This window comes from Colias philodice, chromosome 10, assembly GCF_061535455.1.
Source record: "Colias philodice isolate Cphi_HAF_F1 chromosome 10, ilColPhil1 Martin Lab GWU primary, whole genome shotgun sequence".
NCBI lineage: Eukaryota > Metazoa > Arthropoda > Insecta > Lepidoptera > Pieridae > Colias > Colias philodice.
Window position 1 is genome coordinate 8,439,929 of NC_143095.1, and position 14,703 is coordinate 8,454,631.

The window sequence follows — 14,703 nt, forward strand, 5'->3', positions numbered from 1 at the left end:
AAACAAAACTGCCACAAAAATTTTTGATTTTATTTTAGTCTTGATAATGTGGAATTTTTTTTTTATTTGGAAGTATATTTTTATTATAATTATCCTTTTTTTATTTTTAATTACACCATTTACCAATACCAAATGTCTTCCGAATTAATGACAATACAAAAATTAGCTGTAGTGCTGTATTTTAATCTCTTAATAATTAGAATGACTTCATGTTTATAATATTCTATAACAAATAAAGCTTTAAGTAAAATGAATATTTTGGTGTTTTATTTAAATTATGTTTATCCTTTCATTTCATGTGTGAATAACGCGTAAGGTTCCAAGGTTGAGCGAGTGTTTAATAATAAAATTTATTTTATATTTTTCGTCTTATTTATATCTGCAGATTTTGTACAGCAACATAGTGCCATTTTGTTATAAAATCGATGAACCAGTAGGTACGTCGTACAATCACAAAGTTTGAGTATGTTTGGTATTTTGGTAGTTTGGCCTTTACCCATACATTTTTTTCATACGCTCTCCGCGTATGAAAAAAATGTATGGGTATTATTAACTCATATTTATTAAAATAATAGATTTTGAAAATATTAAATAACACATTAAATATACATTAAAATAAATATAACGATGCCTTTACCACCGGCCATACTAAAACCGAATGCTTTGAACGTTATTTCATTATACGGCCATTTCATCCAGTATAGATATTAGCTTCGGATTTCCGCCCAAACGCTTCACCTGAAAACGAAACGAAAATCCGTTTGGAAAAAGAAAAAAACAAGCTGTGTTCAATAGTAAATTGAATATAGAAAAACGAATTGGTGCTTATTTCGTATTCTTATAATATTAGCTCATTCGTTTATGTTCGTATGTTATCACCTCTGAAGCGCTTAATGGCTTCTGAAAAAAATATATAGATTTATAAAGAATAGCAAAAAATCGATCACGAGGCGGGACTCGAACCATCCATCCAACCAACATCCTCTCGCGCCAATCCGGGGCGGATGCCTAACCAACTCGGCCACCCGTGACCCAGAGCGATCGAATTTATTATATTCTGTTTGGTTAGGCATCCGCCCCGGATTGGCGCGAAAGGATGCGGGTTCGAGTCCCGCCTCGTGATCGATTTTTTCTATTCTTTGTAAATTTATATTTATAAGCATTTGAATGCCATAAAACCAAAAATATCAAATTCAAAGATCAGATTATCAAAATAAGCGAGTAACACGCTTCTTTGGGTCTAGTGGGTCTTTTTGGTCGTCGTAGGTATCTTAAGAAGGGACCATTCATACATCAAGTATTAAATAAAATAAAAATACTTTGAATTCACCTCATCTCTCATATGTTTATCAATGCTCCGTAATCTATTTCGTGTGTACTGCATGCTTCCTAATCTTTCTAATTCACCGACGCAGAATTTCTTCAACTCGTAATCTCGGGTGTGCTGACGTAGAATATCTTAGGTGTGAGGTAAGAAAATGTTACTGATCATTTTTGTTTTCACACACACACACACACACAGTCCACAAACTCAAGAATACATGTGGTCAAATTTATGGAGATGAGACTATTTTAAAACAAAGTAAAAGCTATCGTGTTTTTTTAAATAATAATTTAAACTGTATCTATTAGTAAAACGCTTTCTTTAACGCTTTTGATCGCCTCCTTGGTACAGTGGTTGACGCGTGAGCGTAGCACCGAGGGGTCCTGGGTTCGATTCCCGGTGGAGACGAAAAAAAAAATGTCTCGGTCTGGTAGGACACAGAAGGCTAATCACCTATGTAGTTACTTGTCCCTAAAGAAAAACGATCAGTGAAACAGATGTATAATGCATCTGCCCCTTACCCTACTAGGGGACATGGGACTTCACTTAAGGGTGCGTATAAAGCAAAATTACCAATCTTCTATTAGATGATACGTGTAATATTCAAGACCAAATCTAAAAAATAAAATATATATCAAACAAGATGATATGTTCAACGATTCTGTTCAATCAAAAACATAAAATATTAAAATTGACTCGATAAAAAAAAATCACCAAGTTAGCTCTAATTTTCACACTTTTACGTTTTCTACTTGACATGGTAATACTTATTATGATTTTTTTTTCATAAACAATTATATTAAAACATTTGCAAGATATTTGTCAGAGCATTTTGTGTAATTACTTTTAGTTTTGGTTTTATCTGCGATAAACCACTTTTATCGTGACAAAACCAAACGTTTATCTCGAGAAAAAAGAGCGCCAAAAGTGGTTTATCGCAGATAAAACCAAAACTAAAAGTAATTACACAAAATGCTCTGACAAATATCTTGCAAATGTTTTAATATAATTGTTTATGAAAAAAAAAACATAATAAGTATTACCATGTCAAGTAGAAAACGTAAAAGTGTGAAAATTAGAGCTAACTTGGTGATTTTTTTTTATCGAGTCAATTTTAATATTTTATGTTTTTGATTGAACAGAATCGTTGAACATATCATCTAGTTTGATATATATTTTATTTTTTAGATTTGGTCTTGAATATTACACGTATCATATAATAGAAGATTGGTAATTTTGCTTTATACGCACCCTTAACGCTTTCTTCGCAGTAAAAAAATCGTTATTTCCTATTATGGACCAATGGTTATAACAATAAAAAGGGGTTGATCTGTGATAAAAAGGATACTAAGAATTGTATGTCCGTCCGGAGTACTAAGAGCGTGTATAATAGGCAACGTAAACTTTCCTTCGGTTAAGTCATCACAAAAGCTATCTTGGTTTTTCTTGGGCTGAAAAATAAAATCATCACATGAAAATAATTTTGTAATAGTCTCAACATCAAAGTTTTAATTATCATATTATCACTTATAAAAGGAGGTAGTCCAAGGTAAATAACAAAAATAATTAATTACCTGTTTACTGGGGTCCTCTGGCCATTCTTCCACAGCCTAAAAATTAATAAATGAAGATAAGTGTTATATAATTATAAAGAAATCGAACGAATGAAGAAGATGGCTCTAGCCATCACTAATTCTTATTTTAACAAATGGTAAAGTTACGAGTACTCTCTTAATGAACATCTATCCCTAACAAAAACCGTCATAACCGGTTCAATTTTAGGCAGATGGAAAACAAGCGCTTAAATAACCATAACCGTAGCGCTCCCAAGTCGCCAGGTAATTCGTATGGTTATGTGTTTCTTGTACTGTATCCGCGTTCCTTAAATTTGGACACGCAATTGCCAATTTTATTGAAAGGAGTGGTTTATATTTTTGCCTTTGGTTAGTAGGTAGGTATATTATGTTACCTATACTATAGAATGTGAACTTTTATCATATTAGATTAAAGAGATATTATTAGTATGTTCAGTTTAGGTACCTCTTCTTGCGCCAAATTACAATAATCATCTCTGAACTGGAAATACTTGCCCACGGTAAGGGCTAGTTCACTTAGATCGTGTTCAAAGTCGCTAAAGAGCTGCATCAACCGAATAGCTAGTCTGAACATGTTGCCAGATTCTGAAAAATGGTTAATGTTTTTTTTAATGATGCCATTGAAGTAACTAGGTTCATTCATTTTGTTTGGAATATATTTTTTTTTCCACCGTATACCTAAATATAATGCGACAGTAATTCATTAATCATTAGATATTCGTTTGTAAACAATAGCAATTTCTTATAAAAATTACCTATGTTTATAGGAATACTAGCGGTCCGCCCCGGCTTCGCCCGTGGTACATATTTACGTTTTCTCTACATAAGAACCATCCTCGTACTTCAAGGAATATACCTAATAAAAAAAGAATTATCGAAATCGGTTCAGCCGTTCTCAAGTTATGCGCTTACCAACACATTTTGGGATTCATTTTTATATTATAGATACACAGCATTGGCAGTTAAAACATAATAAACTAAAATAATATCAAATTAAATACTGTTTTTTATCGCAATAAACTGCAGATTTTATTTATACAAAAATGCGAAATTATTCCTTACTTTGTTGGACCACATGTTCATATTGTTCTTGTGTGGGACATTGCAGATTATCTCGCCAATACACTTCTGAGCCTTGACCACGAACTATTTCTAGAAATTCCTCACTGAACATTTTACCAATCTGTAAATGTGTAATTGTGAACATTTAGTTAACGTATTGATATGCATCGAGAGATTTGTTGGAAATTTTGACTTGAATATAGAATTCCTCTACTATTTTCAAAAGTATTTCACTGCATAGAATCGAAAAGTTTTACCGTATGATTATAATATAGGTACCTACGCTTATATGCATTTATATACTCCTTGAAAATATACATTACCTAATACAATTCTACAGAAGATAAGAATAAACAGTTACCTGTGGATGACCTAGCTTCTCAAGATTTTGCAAAACTAGGATAATCACATGAATGCCCGCGTTCATGGCAAGTGGGAGACCATACACGATGTGAGCAGCAGGGAGGCCGTGACGTACCATTGTGTTGTCTTGAATATCATCGAATCTTCGAAACAAAAATTGCATTTTATAAATTTAATATGCATTTGTAAGCTCCGAGTTGGAATAGAACTTAATCCCGAAAAATACTTATGCGGGTAGGTAGGTATGATAAGGGAAAAAAATAAAAATGGTTTATCAAAGTAAGTATCATGAAATAATTCCGAGGACCGAGGTTTGTAGGTAAGGTACGCTTTTTGTTTTCATATTATTTTTAATTAATTAATAACAATTTATGAAATAAAATTTCTTAATGCTTTTGTTAATGTCCAATTAATTTTGTTCAAAATTTGTTTTGGATTGCTTTACAGATGATGTAAGTAAAAGCAACTGACCCGAATCTCGAAGGTGTAATTTGTAAACCATCCTTATGAAAAAGAAAGTTTTATATAGTTACTTACACTATTAAAATCTGTAATTTCACTTACAATAAAGTTCCATTATGCAGCATATGCACGGCATCAATAATGTACTCTGCTTTATCTGCGGGAATTTTCAACCATTCGTTGAAGGCGGTTGGAAGTCTCTTGCGTAGTTCCTTACCACGAACTTTCATTATGTGAGTATACGGTGCTAGGAGTTCCTGAAACATTTATTACATAGTTATATCAATTATTAGCATAAAGGATAAATGTCAGATATTGTTGTTGTTGTTTTTAAGAATGGATATAACGGCTGTAAGAGACTGTTAATCCATTTGACCCAGTTGTGTATGAAATTCGGCTAAATTTCAATTAAAATGACTTGGAACTACATTCTACAATTCAGTATCAAATTCTCTATCTCATTTAATCAGAAAAAAAAATTAAAAAACTAAATAGATTTTGTGGCACGATATTACCTACCAAATCGTGTAGGTAATAATAGGTAGGTTACTTCTTCTTACAACGGTTTTCAACATTTATTTTTATAAGATGAAATAGTTAGTTACTTCGTTGAAAGTAAAATAAAAATTATGAATAAATTCCCACCTTCTCTAAATACAATTCTCCATTATGTTCAACTTTTCCATTGTTCAGCTTCACGGACATCTCTGAAAAACTTAGGAAGTGTTAATTTTATACAATTTAATCACATGACATAATCAATATTTTTTTAATTAGTAAGTAGTTAGGTAGTTACATTTTAAGTTATTCGTACTTAGGTAGGTCGTTCGTTTAAAAATTTGTATCGTCGTAATCATCGATCATTTAAAAAATATGTGTAACTAGGTAACAAAAATAGATTTTTAAAAATAAAATGCATATAACCTGGTAGCTACATTCTAAATAAACTCTTCTGTTAATAAAATCAAATTCAGGAACCGGGTAGTTATCTCTAATATTCAAATTAAATTTAAACTTATTACTTATTAAAGCAATAATTGGGCAAATATAATTTAATAAATATTTATCCAATTTTAATAAAAATTAAATAATTAGTGTCCAAATGTTCATGCAGAATATCTAAGCTTTACAAAAAGGAGGCCATATTTTATTTTTCTAGATGTGTGAATAAAATATTTAAATACTTACCTAACTACTTGCCGGCAATAAGTTCGAAAATAACGAAATGTCCTAAAATCCACCCAGTTGCACTATAATTACAAAGAAATTAATTAAAACTTTCTTCTGTATCTTAAACCGTTTGTCCCAAGCCGCTGTGCACTATGAAATAAATTCGTAAAACGGACACACTTCCTATTTATATAATTAGCATCGAAATAATATAAGAATTGCGGGTAAGTTTGAGAAAAAACGTTAGGTAACCTATCGCTTAAATCTTACAAGTTAAACATCTGCATGTATTATTAGTCATTATTTTTAGAGCGTTTAAATGCTCTAAGTCATTATTTAAATAAAATCTTTACTTCATATAACCTCATTGTAGTTTACGCCGTGTTTTTTTTTAAGAAATCTCAGGGACATTTAGAAGCAAAGGACTTTTTTAATCTTTTTAAACGAGCTTTAACGAGTCCATGATAACGAGTTAATTGTTTAACTACATATTACCATGGACAAATATATTTATTGGGTCCATACTATTACCTACCTTTATATTATTCCTTTACGGTTACTGCCAATCCTCTGGAATGCCTTGCCGATAAATTAGTACAGTCGCCAATTGAAATAAAATTCATTTCCGTGGGACTTATCTCCGCCGTACGAACTAATTGGCATGTTTTTGGGGGTTTGGAGGGGGGAGCTATGACATAGCAAAGATGGCCGTCGGGCTATTCTATTGTGCGGTATATCTAGATAACTACTGGATCCATTAACTTAAAAAGGGTGTCAATTGAAAGATAATTATTAACGTAGTTATGTAAATATTTTATAAGTATCTGTTATTAACTATGTACCTATTATTTATAGTTAGTACCTATATTTATTAGTATTATATTACATAATTATTGCGTATTAGCATGGACTAATAGAATCTAAAGTGTTGAGTGTATTAGTCTATGGTATTATACTTTTTATTTACCCACCTCCTTTTTATGTTTTGTTATAACATCTTCAGTTGGTTGCCTGGAAGAAATCACTTATAAGTGCAATTCACTTACACTTCGCATGCAAACGAAGTAGTGCGAGAATCTCTAATTTACATTATTGCACGCCTCATAAGCGAAGCGTTGAGATGGGTACTACTGTCACTTCGCGCAAAACATCTGATTTTTCAAACTTAAAATGTCTTTATGTATCATACATTGCACTTGTAAGATAATACATACACACACATATTAAGAAAAAACACTATTTTTAACGTTCATGATATTTTTGATGTCATTTTTGTTATTTAAACTAGTTAAAAAACAGTTTAAAAAAGTTCTGTCTTGGACGTCCGTGTGTCTGTATGTGCGGATCCTTTTTCTTGTTAACACGATAGCGACCTAAATACTTTACTAATCGAGTCTTTTTTTTTCTCTTACGCTTGAGTATGCTCAGGAATAGAACCCTTTCATTTTTCAGGGTCTGATTCGATGTGGTTTAATTGTTATTAAATAAACAAAAATAATAATTAATAAATATTTATTAAAAAAAATTATGAGGCGTGTACTTTTGGATTTTCCAAATTATTTTTGTATTATATTCTTAATAAATTTGAAACAAGGAAAAACCGGATTTCTGATATCTGATAATTTTTATTTCTAGTCTTGGTCTTAAAAAAGCTGTGTTCGTAATTTATGGTTGCGGACGTGCGACGCGTTGACACGCATATTGATCGAAGGAGAGATAAGACGGTTTTCTTGCGTATTATTTTAAGTTACCTAGGTACCTTTTGTTCGCAATAACAAATCGTTACGTTTATTTCAAGCTGATATACTCTAATTTTAGTTAAATATATGTACTTGTTTCTATTGTAGAGCCAATTTAATACGCAACATTTGACGTCTATCAATTTTATCTTCGAAGAGAGGTAACCTACTTAAAAACATCGATTAAAGTGAAATCTATATGGATTTGAAACATTTGTCCAACATTTGTCAATCGAATTTATTAATTTATGATGATCTTTATTCACAAGTAATCAATGCATTCGATTCTAGATGTTAGATTTCGATTTTTAGAGTACCTACCTAACGTCTCTGGTATATAAAAAGAAAAAAGGTCTATTGACACAAAATTGTAGTCATGTTATTCTATGTCGTCGTAGTGGTACGGGAGCTATTAACGTTTAAAAAAAAGTCATTTTAGTATAGTTGGTTTTTTGATATACTGTTCCTCTTGCTATTTCGGTTAGAGTCCGGGCTGTCTGGCTGGTCGCAGTGGTTGCGTTTTTTAGTGCGCATCTTATCTGCACAGGATAATTTCCTTAATTTTAAGTCATTTTTTAACGCGTAATTTTTAATATTTTGCCTTTAGATAGATCCATCAGACATAATTTTTTTATTGCAAGACGTTTTTTTCGTTGTTAAATAGGTGCCAGACGCAATTTTTTATTTCGTTTTTATAAAAAATTCAAATTATTTTAGAATGTCTGTAAATTTCATATGATGTTCTTCAAACATAATATTATCTAAAATTAATTAGCCAGACGCTAATTCGATTGTTAAGTATTAAATATGTACAAATAAAAACGTAGTGAAAGTAGGTAAGTATAACAATTTGGTGATTGTGTATATGGAGAGATAGTTTAAAGTGCAAGAGAGATAGAAAGGGTCGGCCGCGAAAATTAAATAACAATAAAAAATAACTTTTTTTTTTTCGAAAATATAATAATGTTGCATAGGAATTGAATTGTTCCTACTCTAGGATTCCCTGTGTTGTAGGAACAAGTACCTTCCATTGGTACATTTTATTCCTTAGGCTAAAAAATAAACTATTAGGGTACCTACATCAACAATCTTCTATACAAAACAATTTTTTTTATAACTAACTAGCGACCCGCCTGGCCCTGGCTTCGCACGGGTGCAATGCTGATTCTAAATACACTACAGAAAATCTGTGAACTTTGAATATAAAAACATAGCAGCCCGCTCCGGCTTCGCACGGGTATAAAATATATAGCCGGGCGGCCGGCCGGTACCGCCGCAAACGCTACGTCCCGCAATTTTTAAATCTGTAATATCTTCGAAAATATTCACTTAAATCATACGGTGTAAAGGGCCATATAGATCTATATTAAATGAACAATGTATTCAAGGTCTTTAATTGGTTGAGGATTAATGCTGTATTGGTTAAAATCGCTTCGAAAATTAGCCATTATTATTTGTCGTAAAAAGTAAATGACAAAAAAAAGTTATTGTGGGTTATCCATAAGAGATAGACATATACCATCACGGACTTTTCTGTAGACCTTTACAATGTGTAATAATATAGTTGGTACATTATTTTGATAAAACTCGTAGGGTTCAGCCTGCGTTTGCACTGTATGTGGAAAAAATGTAATTATTTACGACATCACATTAGAAACCTCAAAAATAACAGTACTTTTCCACTATTTAATGGGTGTTATTATACATATAAACCTTCCTCTTGAATCACTCTATCTATTAAAAAAACCGCATCAAAATCCGTTGCGTAGTTTCAAAGATTTAAAGGGACATAGGGACGGAGAAAGCGACTTTGTTTTATACTATGTAGTGATGATGATAACAATATTAAATTCTTAATATATTGTACATACATAAATCTCGTGTCATAATGTTTGTCCTCAATGGACTCCTAAACCACTTAACCGATTATAATAAAATTCGCACACCATGTGCAGTTCGATCCAACTTGAGAGATAGGATAGTTTAAACATGTAGGTACCACGGGCGAAGCCGGGGCGGACCGCTAGTATACTAGCTATTTAAATTCATGCTAACTACTTTAGTTAAATTCAATACAAACCTAAACATGCGAGTGTGTGTGTGTTCACGTGCGTGTGTCTTGTGTGGTGTGGTGTGTGTGTGTGTTGTGTGTGTGTATGTCCGTCTTTCTACTCATGTGATGTGTGTACATCACTATTGAAACTAATTTTCTAGTTGTTTACAGATGATGGAATATTGGAAAACAATAACAATTCCTTAGACGATAAGTCGATAACATAAATAATTCTGACAGTGTGAGGGAAGATGATGATGATGATGATTATGAAGATGGCTTTTTAAATTTAACAATGTAATTGTTTAACTTTCATTGATATAGATTTAATTATATTTTCAATGTATGATAACTTTAATTTATTTTTCACTTTTATGTTTTTTTTTTCATTTTAGCTTTTATTTATAAGAACAAGTGTAAATAATATTGTATTCTTGCAATTATTTCCTGTCGCATAATTAAAATACACTAGCTGATGAGCTGCATGCTTCATTACTTTTTTTATTTATACACATTATTTAATACTTAATAATCGAATTAGCGTCTGGCTAATTAATTTTAGATTATATTATGTTTGAAGAACATAATATGAAATTTACAGACATTCTAAAATAATTTGAATTTTTTATAAAAACGAAATAAAAAATTGCGTCTGGCACCTATTTAACAACGAAAAAAACGTCTTGCAATAAAAAAACTATGTCGGATGGATCTATCTAAAGGCAAAATATTAAAAATTCGTCGTCCGTCGCCGTGCTAGTGAGCGGACGTGTTACAAAATATCTGTGCTAAACAAATAATAGTATTTCAATCAAAAAAGAACCTTAATGCAAGTGATTTACAGTTCATTATTAAAAAAAGTGTCGTCACTAATAGTGCCTTTTTAGATGTGAGAATCAACAAGTCACAAGCAATTGTGTGCGATTGATAACCGAATACAACATCCCCGTGCACTCTAAGTTCACTGTAATAACGTGCATTTTTCAACGTTTTATAGACACTGCCGCAAATCAAGTGAATATTATAACTTAAGTTTTGTTTACTGCGCTGTCGCTTGAACGTGTTTACAATATTGAAACTTTAACAAATACTAGTTATGAGTCTTCTACGATCACCGAATAATTCCGAATCACGCTGCAGTTCGCAGCCGGACTTATCAAAAATTACTGTGGAACCATCAATATCTACAATAACAACTCGTAAGAGAAAACAACCAGATTTATGTAGTTGTAACCAAGAAATAAGCGAAATGCGTAATGAGCTATCGCGAATGACTACGTTGCTCGAGAAATTCGTTACATCTCAACAGCAAAATATGGATAAGGTGCGCGAAAACATTTCAGAAATTGGTTTAGAAATAAAATGCATAAAAGAATCGACTTCTACTCTTATGAAGGCACATGATGATATGAAAACTTCACTTACAGAATTGAATTTAAAAATTACCACACAAGAAGAAAAAATTACCTGTTTGGAAACTGATTTATCGGCCCTAAAAATCGGATCTCCTCCTACATTACCCGGAAAAATGTTACTGTCAAATGAACAAACAATTCGTGAACTGCGTGAGCGAATAATAAGAGAAAAAAATATAATAATAACAGGTTTATCAGAGAATAACTCCAATAATTCAGGACAAGATACAAGTGAAATTAATTCACTACTCTCTAGCATAATTGAAAACTGCCCACAACCGTCAAAAATATTTCGGCTCGGTAAATTTGTACCAGGCAAGAACCGCAAAATTAAGGTATGTTTTGAAGAACCACAAACAGCTAAAATTATACTCCGCAATAAAGAAAAATTTCCAGAACACATCAAGATTTATTCCGATCGCACTCCCTCTCAAATAAACTACTTCAATGAGATTAAAAATGAACTAGAAAATCGTACTAAAAATGGTGAAAAAGACTTAATCATTAAATTTATAAAAGGAGTCCCTACAATAATACATATTCCAAAAAACTCCAATCTCAATCAATAAACCCAATTATTAACAATAAAAAGTCTATAAACGATAATGTCACATACCAAATAGAAAATGACTATGGATGTCTACAATTAAATAAATCACGTATTAACTTCTTTTACACGAATATCCGCAGTATACGAAAAAAAGGCAAATTTGACGAATTGAAGTCTATAATTGGAAGCATGTCCCGTACTATTCATGTTATACTCTTAACAGAAACATGGCTCAAATCAGAAGAGGAAGCAGTTAAAATGCAAATTCCTAACTACACACATTACTATAGCTACCGATCTGATAAAATCGGTGGTGGAGTCTCAGCCTATGTACACAATGATTTACAGCATAGCTTAATTAATTCTCTCTATGAAAATGGTAATAATTACCTTTGGATTAATCTAAAAAAATATGCACTAGACATAGCAGTTATTTACTATCCTGGCGATAATAATCTAAAATCTTTTTTGTCATCATTTGAAACACAAATACAGAATCACAACAGGGCTCTTGTATTTGGCGATTTTAATATAAATTTGTTAAGGGCTGATAAAAGAACTAAATTATATAAGGCTGTAATAAAAGAGACCGGGTATAAAATACTTAATAATATTGAAGAAAAATATTGTACAAGAGAAACGGCTACATCTAAATCTATTATCGATCACATAAGCTCAAATTTAATAAATGACAAATTCCATATGACAACTATTGATGCTTCTTTGTCTGACCACAAGCAAATAATATTACAGTTAAAAAAATTCAAGCCACCTCCAAAACAGAAGATGAAATACGCGGCTATTGACTACACTAAATTAGAAAAACTGATTACGACAACATCTCATGAAATACCTGACACCTATAATGCCCTTGAAGATTATATTGTAAATGTAATTAATAAAAGCAAAATCACTAAAACGAAAATACTTAACCTACCACAGAAAGACTGGATTAACAAAGACATATTACTATCTATTAACAGAAGAAATGAATCATGGAGAAATTTAAGGCTAGACCCGGAAAATGAAAAACTGAAGATAATGTTCAAAGAGAATAAGAAGATCACTGAAGATAAAATCAAAACTACGAAAGAGACATACTACTATAAAGAATTTACTAAGTATAACAAAGACCCAAAGAAGACATGGACCCTTATTAATACTCTTGCAACAAACAAACTTAAAAACTATGATAGTCCCCTTAAATTAAATTCTGAATTTGGTCCAATTACAAACATTTCTGATATTTGTAAAACATTTAATGAGTTTTTCTCCACAGTTGGTCCTAACCTTGCAAAACATATTCCAATCACATACCACAACAACACAGTTCATACATTACCAATCATACATCATCATAGCCACTCATTATCTGCATTTTTACCGTGTAACGAAAAAGAAATAAATAATATAATTAAAAATCTTGACCCTAATTGTAGTACAGGCATAGATGGTGTGACCACTAAAGCCATAAAATCCATTAGTAAATTAATTTTAGACAAACTTACAATTTGTTTTAATAATCTATTATCAAACGGAGAATTCCCGGACTCACTAAAAATTGCTAAGGTTAGTCCCATCTACAAATCGGGAGATAAAATGGAAGTAAACAATTATCGTCCCATCTCTGTACTACCAGTGATTTCCAAAATTCTCGAGAAAATTATTTACAACCGCTTAAATGATCATTTGAATTTAATAAAATTTATATCTAACAAACAATACGGATTTCGGCCACAGTCTAATACATTATCAGCTACAATAGATTTAGTCACAAATATTAAACATAACTTTGATCGTAAAAATATTGCTTTAGGAGTATTCATTGATTTAAAAAAAGCATTTGACACAGTTAGTCACTCATTATTAATAAAAAAACTCGAGGCTATTGGAATCACTGGTATTGCACTAAAAATGTTTATTTCATATCTAAATAACCGAACACAACTTGTCAAAATTGGCAATACGCAAAGCGATCCCTTACCAATGACCTGTGGAATACCACAGGGATCGGTGTTAGGACCACTGTTGTTCTTAATTTATGTGAATAATATCCATGACATAGGCCTACATGGCGAAATTACCCAATACGCAGATGATACATGTCTATTTTATTTCGGATCCTGTATAAATAATATTATTTCACAAGCTCAGGAAGACCTCAACCACTTATTTGAATGGTTTCAGTACAACCTCTTAACTGTTAACGTATTAAAAACATCCTATGTTATTTTTAAAGCAAAAAATAAAAAAATTCCACCTCATGTGCCAATTACTTTGAATGGAATTCCACTTCAACAAAAAAGTAATGAAAAATATCTTGGTTTAAGAATAGATAGTGGCTTGTCCTGGAACATTCAAATAGACCATGTTAAATCTAAACTCTCATCCCTTGCTGGCTCACTTCGTAGGGTTGTAGGATGCCTTCCTAAACAGGTCCGCATAAATATTTATAATTCCTTAGTAAAATCACATCTTATGTATTTAATCGAGGTATGGGGAAGTGCTCCCAAATACAAACTAAAAGAGTTACAAATAATTCAGAATAAAATAATTAAAATATTATATCACTATCATTACCTAACACCGTCAATCAAAATTTATAAAGACACAAAACTGATGAACATCAAACAATTATATAAATATACAACATGTATTCTTATTAAGAAAATTTTAGGCAAGAACATACATACAGCACTAACTTTCACGAAAAATAAACCAGCTTATTCTAAACGTAACACAAAGGATCTAGACATACCGAAGGTCAGGACCGGCTATGGACAGAAATGTATTACTTTTGAAGGTGCCAAATTCTATAATAAACTAAACAATGATATAAAAACAGCTGAATCGATTTATACATTTAAAAAGCGCCTAGCTGATCACATACTTAATGACCAATCACTTCTGGAATAAAACACCTACCTTTGGAATAGCTGTGCCCGGACGACTGTTAGATTATTTATTTAC

At 31.6% G+C, this 14,703-nt stretch overlaps 1 protein-coding gene and 1 long non-coding RNA gene across 3 annotated transcripts in view; one reads left to right on the forward strand and one right to left on the reverse strand.

Annotated features, from left to right (window-relative positions):
* Positions 1–547: 547 nt before the first annotated feature.
* On the reverse strand, positions 548–6,711 carry LOC149485332 (terpene synthase-like). Of its 2 annotated transcripts, none has more exons than XM_089700210.1 (10): positions 5,995–6,711; positions 5,452–5,513; positions 4,909–5,063; positions 4,343–4,487; positions 3,982–4,102; positions 3,365–3,504; positions 2,899–2,934; positions 2,673–2,775; positions 1,331–1,458; positions 548–738 (listed from the first exon to the last, which is right to left on the reverse strand). In XM_089700210.1, exons 2-10 carry the CDS (start codon positions 5,509–5,511, stop codon positions 679–681), a joined length of 948 nt encoding a protein of 315 aa, XP_089556336.1. In that variant the 5' UTR covers positions 5,512–5,513; positions 5,995–6,711; the 3' UTR covers positions 548–678. The 2 variants fall into 2 exon arrangements, with proteins under 2 accessions (XP_089556336.1, XP_089556335.1); XM_089700209.1 differs by having other exon boundaries at positions 5,452–5,521; positions 5,995–6,710.
* Positions 6,712–7,071: 360 nt separating this feature from the next.
* LOC149485333 (uncharacterized) overlaps positions 7,072–14,703 on the forward strand; it is a 316,030-nt gene continuing 308,398 nt past the window's right edge. The window contains exon 1 of the long non-coding RNA XR_016316217.1: positions 7,072–7,540. This is a non-coding gene — a long non-coding RNA (uncharacterized LOC149485333). The remainder of the gene's footprint in view (positions 7,541–14,703) is intronic.

Bases quoted from the DNA above. Each gene is read 5' to 3' on its own strand.
- LOC149485332 (XM_089700210.1), bottom strand. From the start codon at position 5,511: ATGTCCGTGAAGCTGAACAATGGAAAAGTTGAACATAATGGAGAATTG. The intron at 5,064-5,451 runs GTGGGAATTTAT...TAAATGTTTCAG, and splicing joins GAGAATTGTATTTAGAGAAG to GAACTCCTAGCACCGTATAC. The intron at 1,459-2,672 runs GTATCCTTTTTA...CTCACACCTAAG, and splicing joins GGACGGACATACAATTCTTA to ATATTCTACGTCAGCACACC.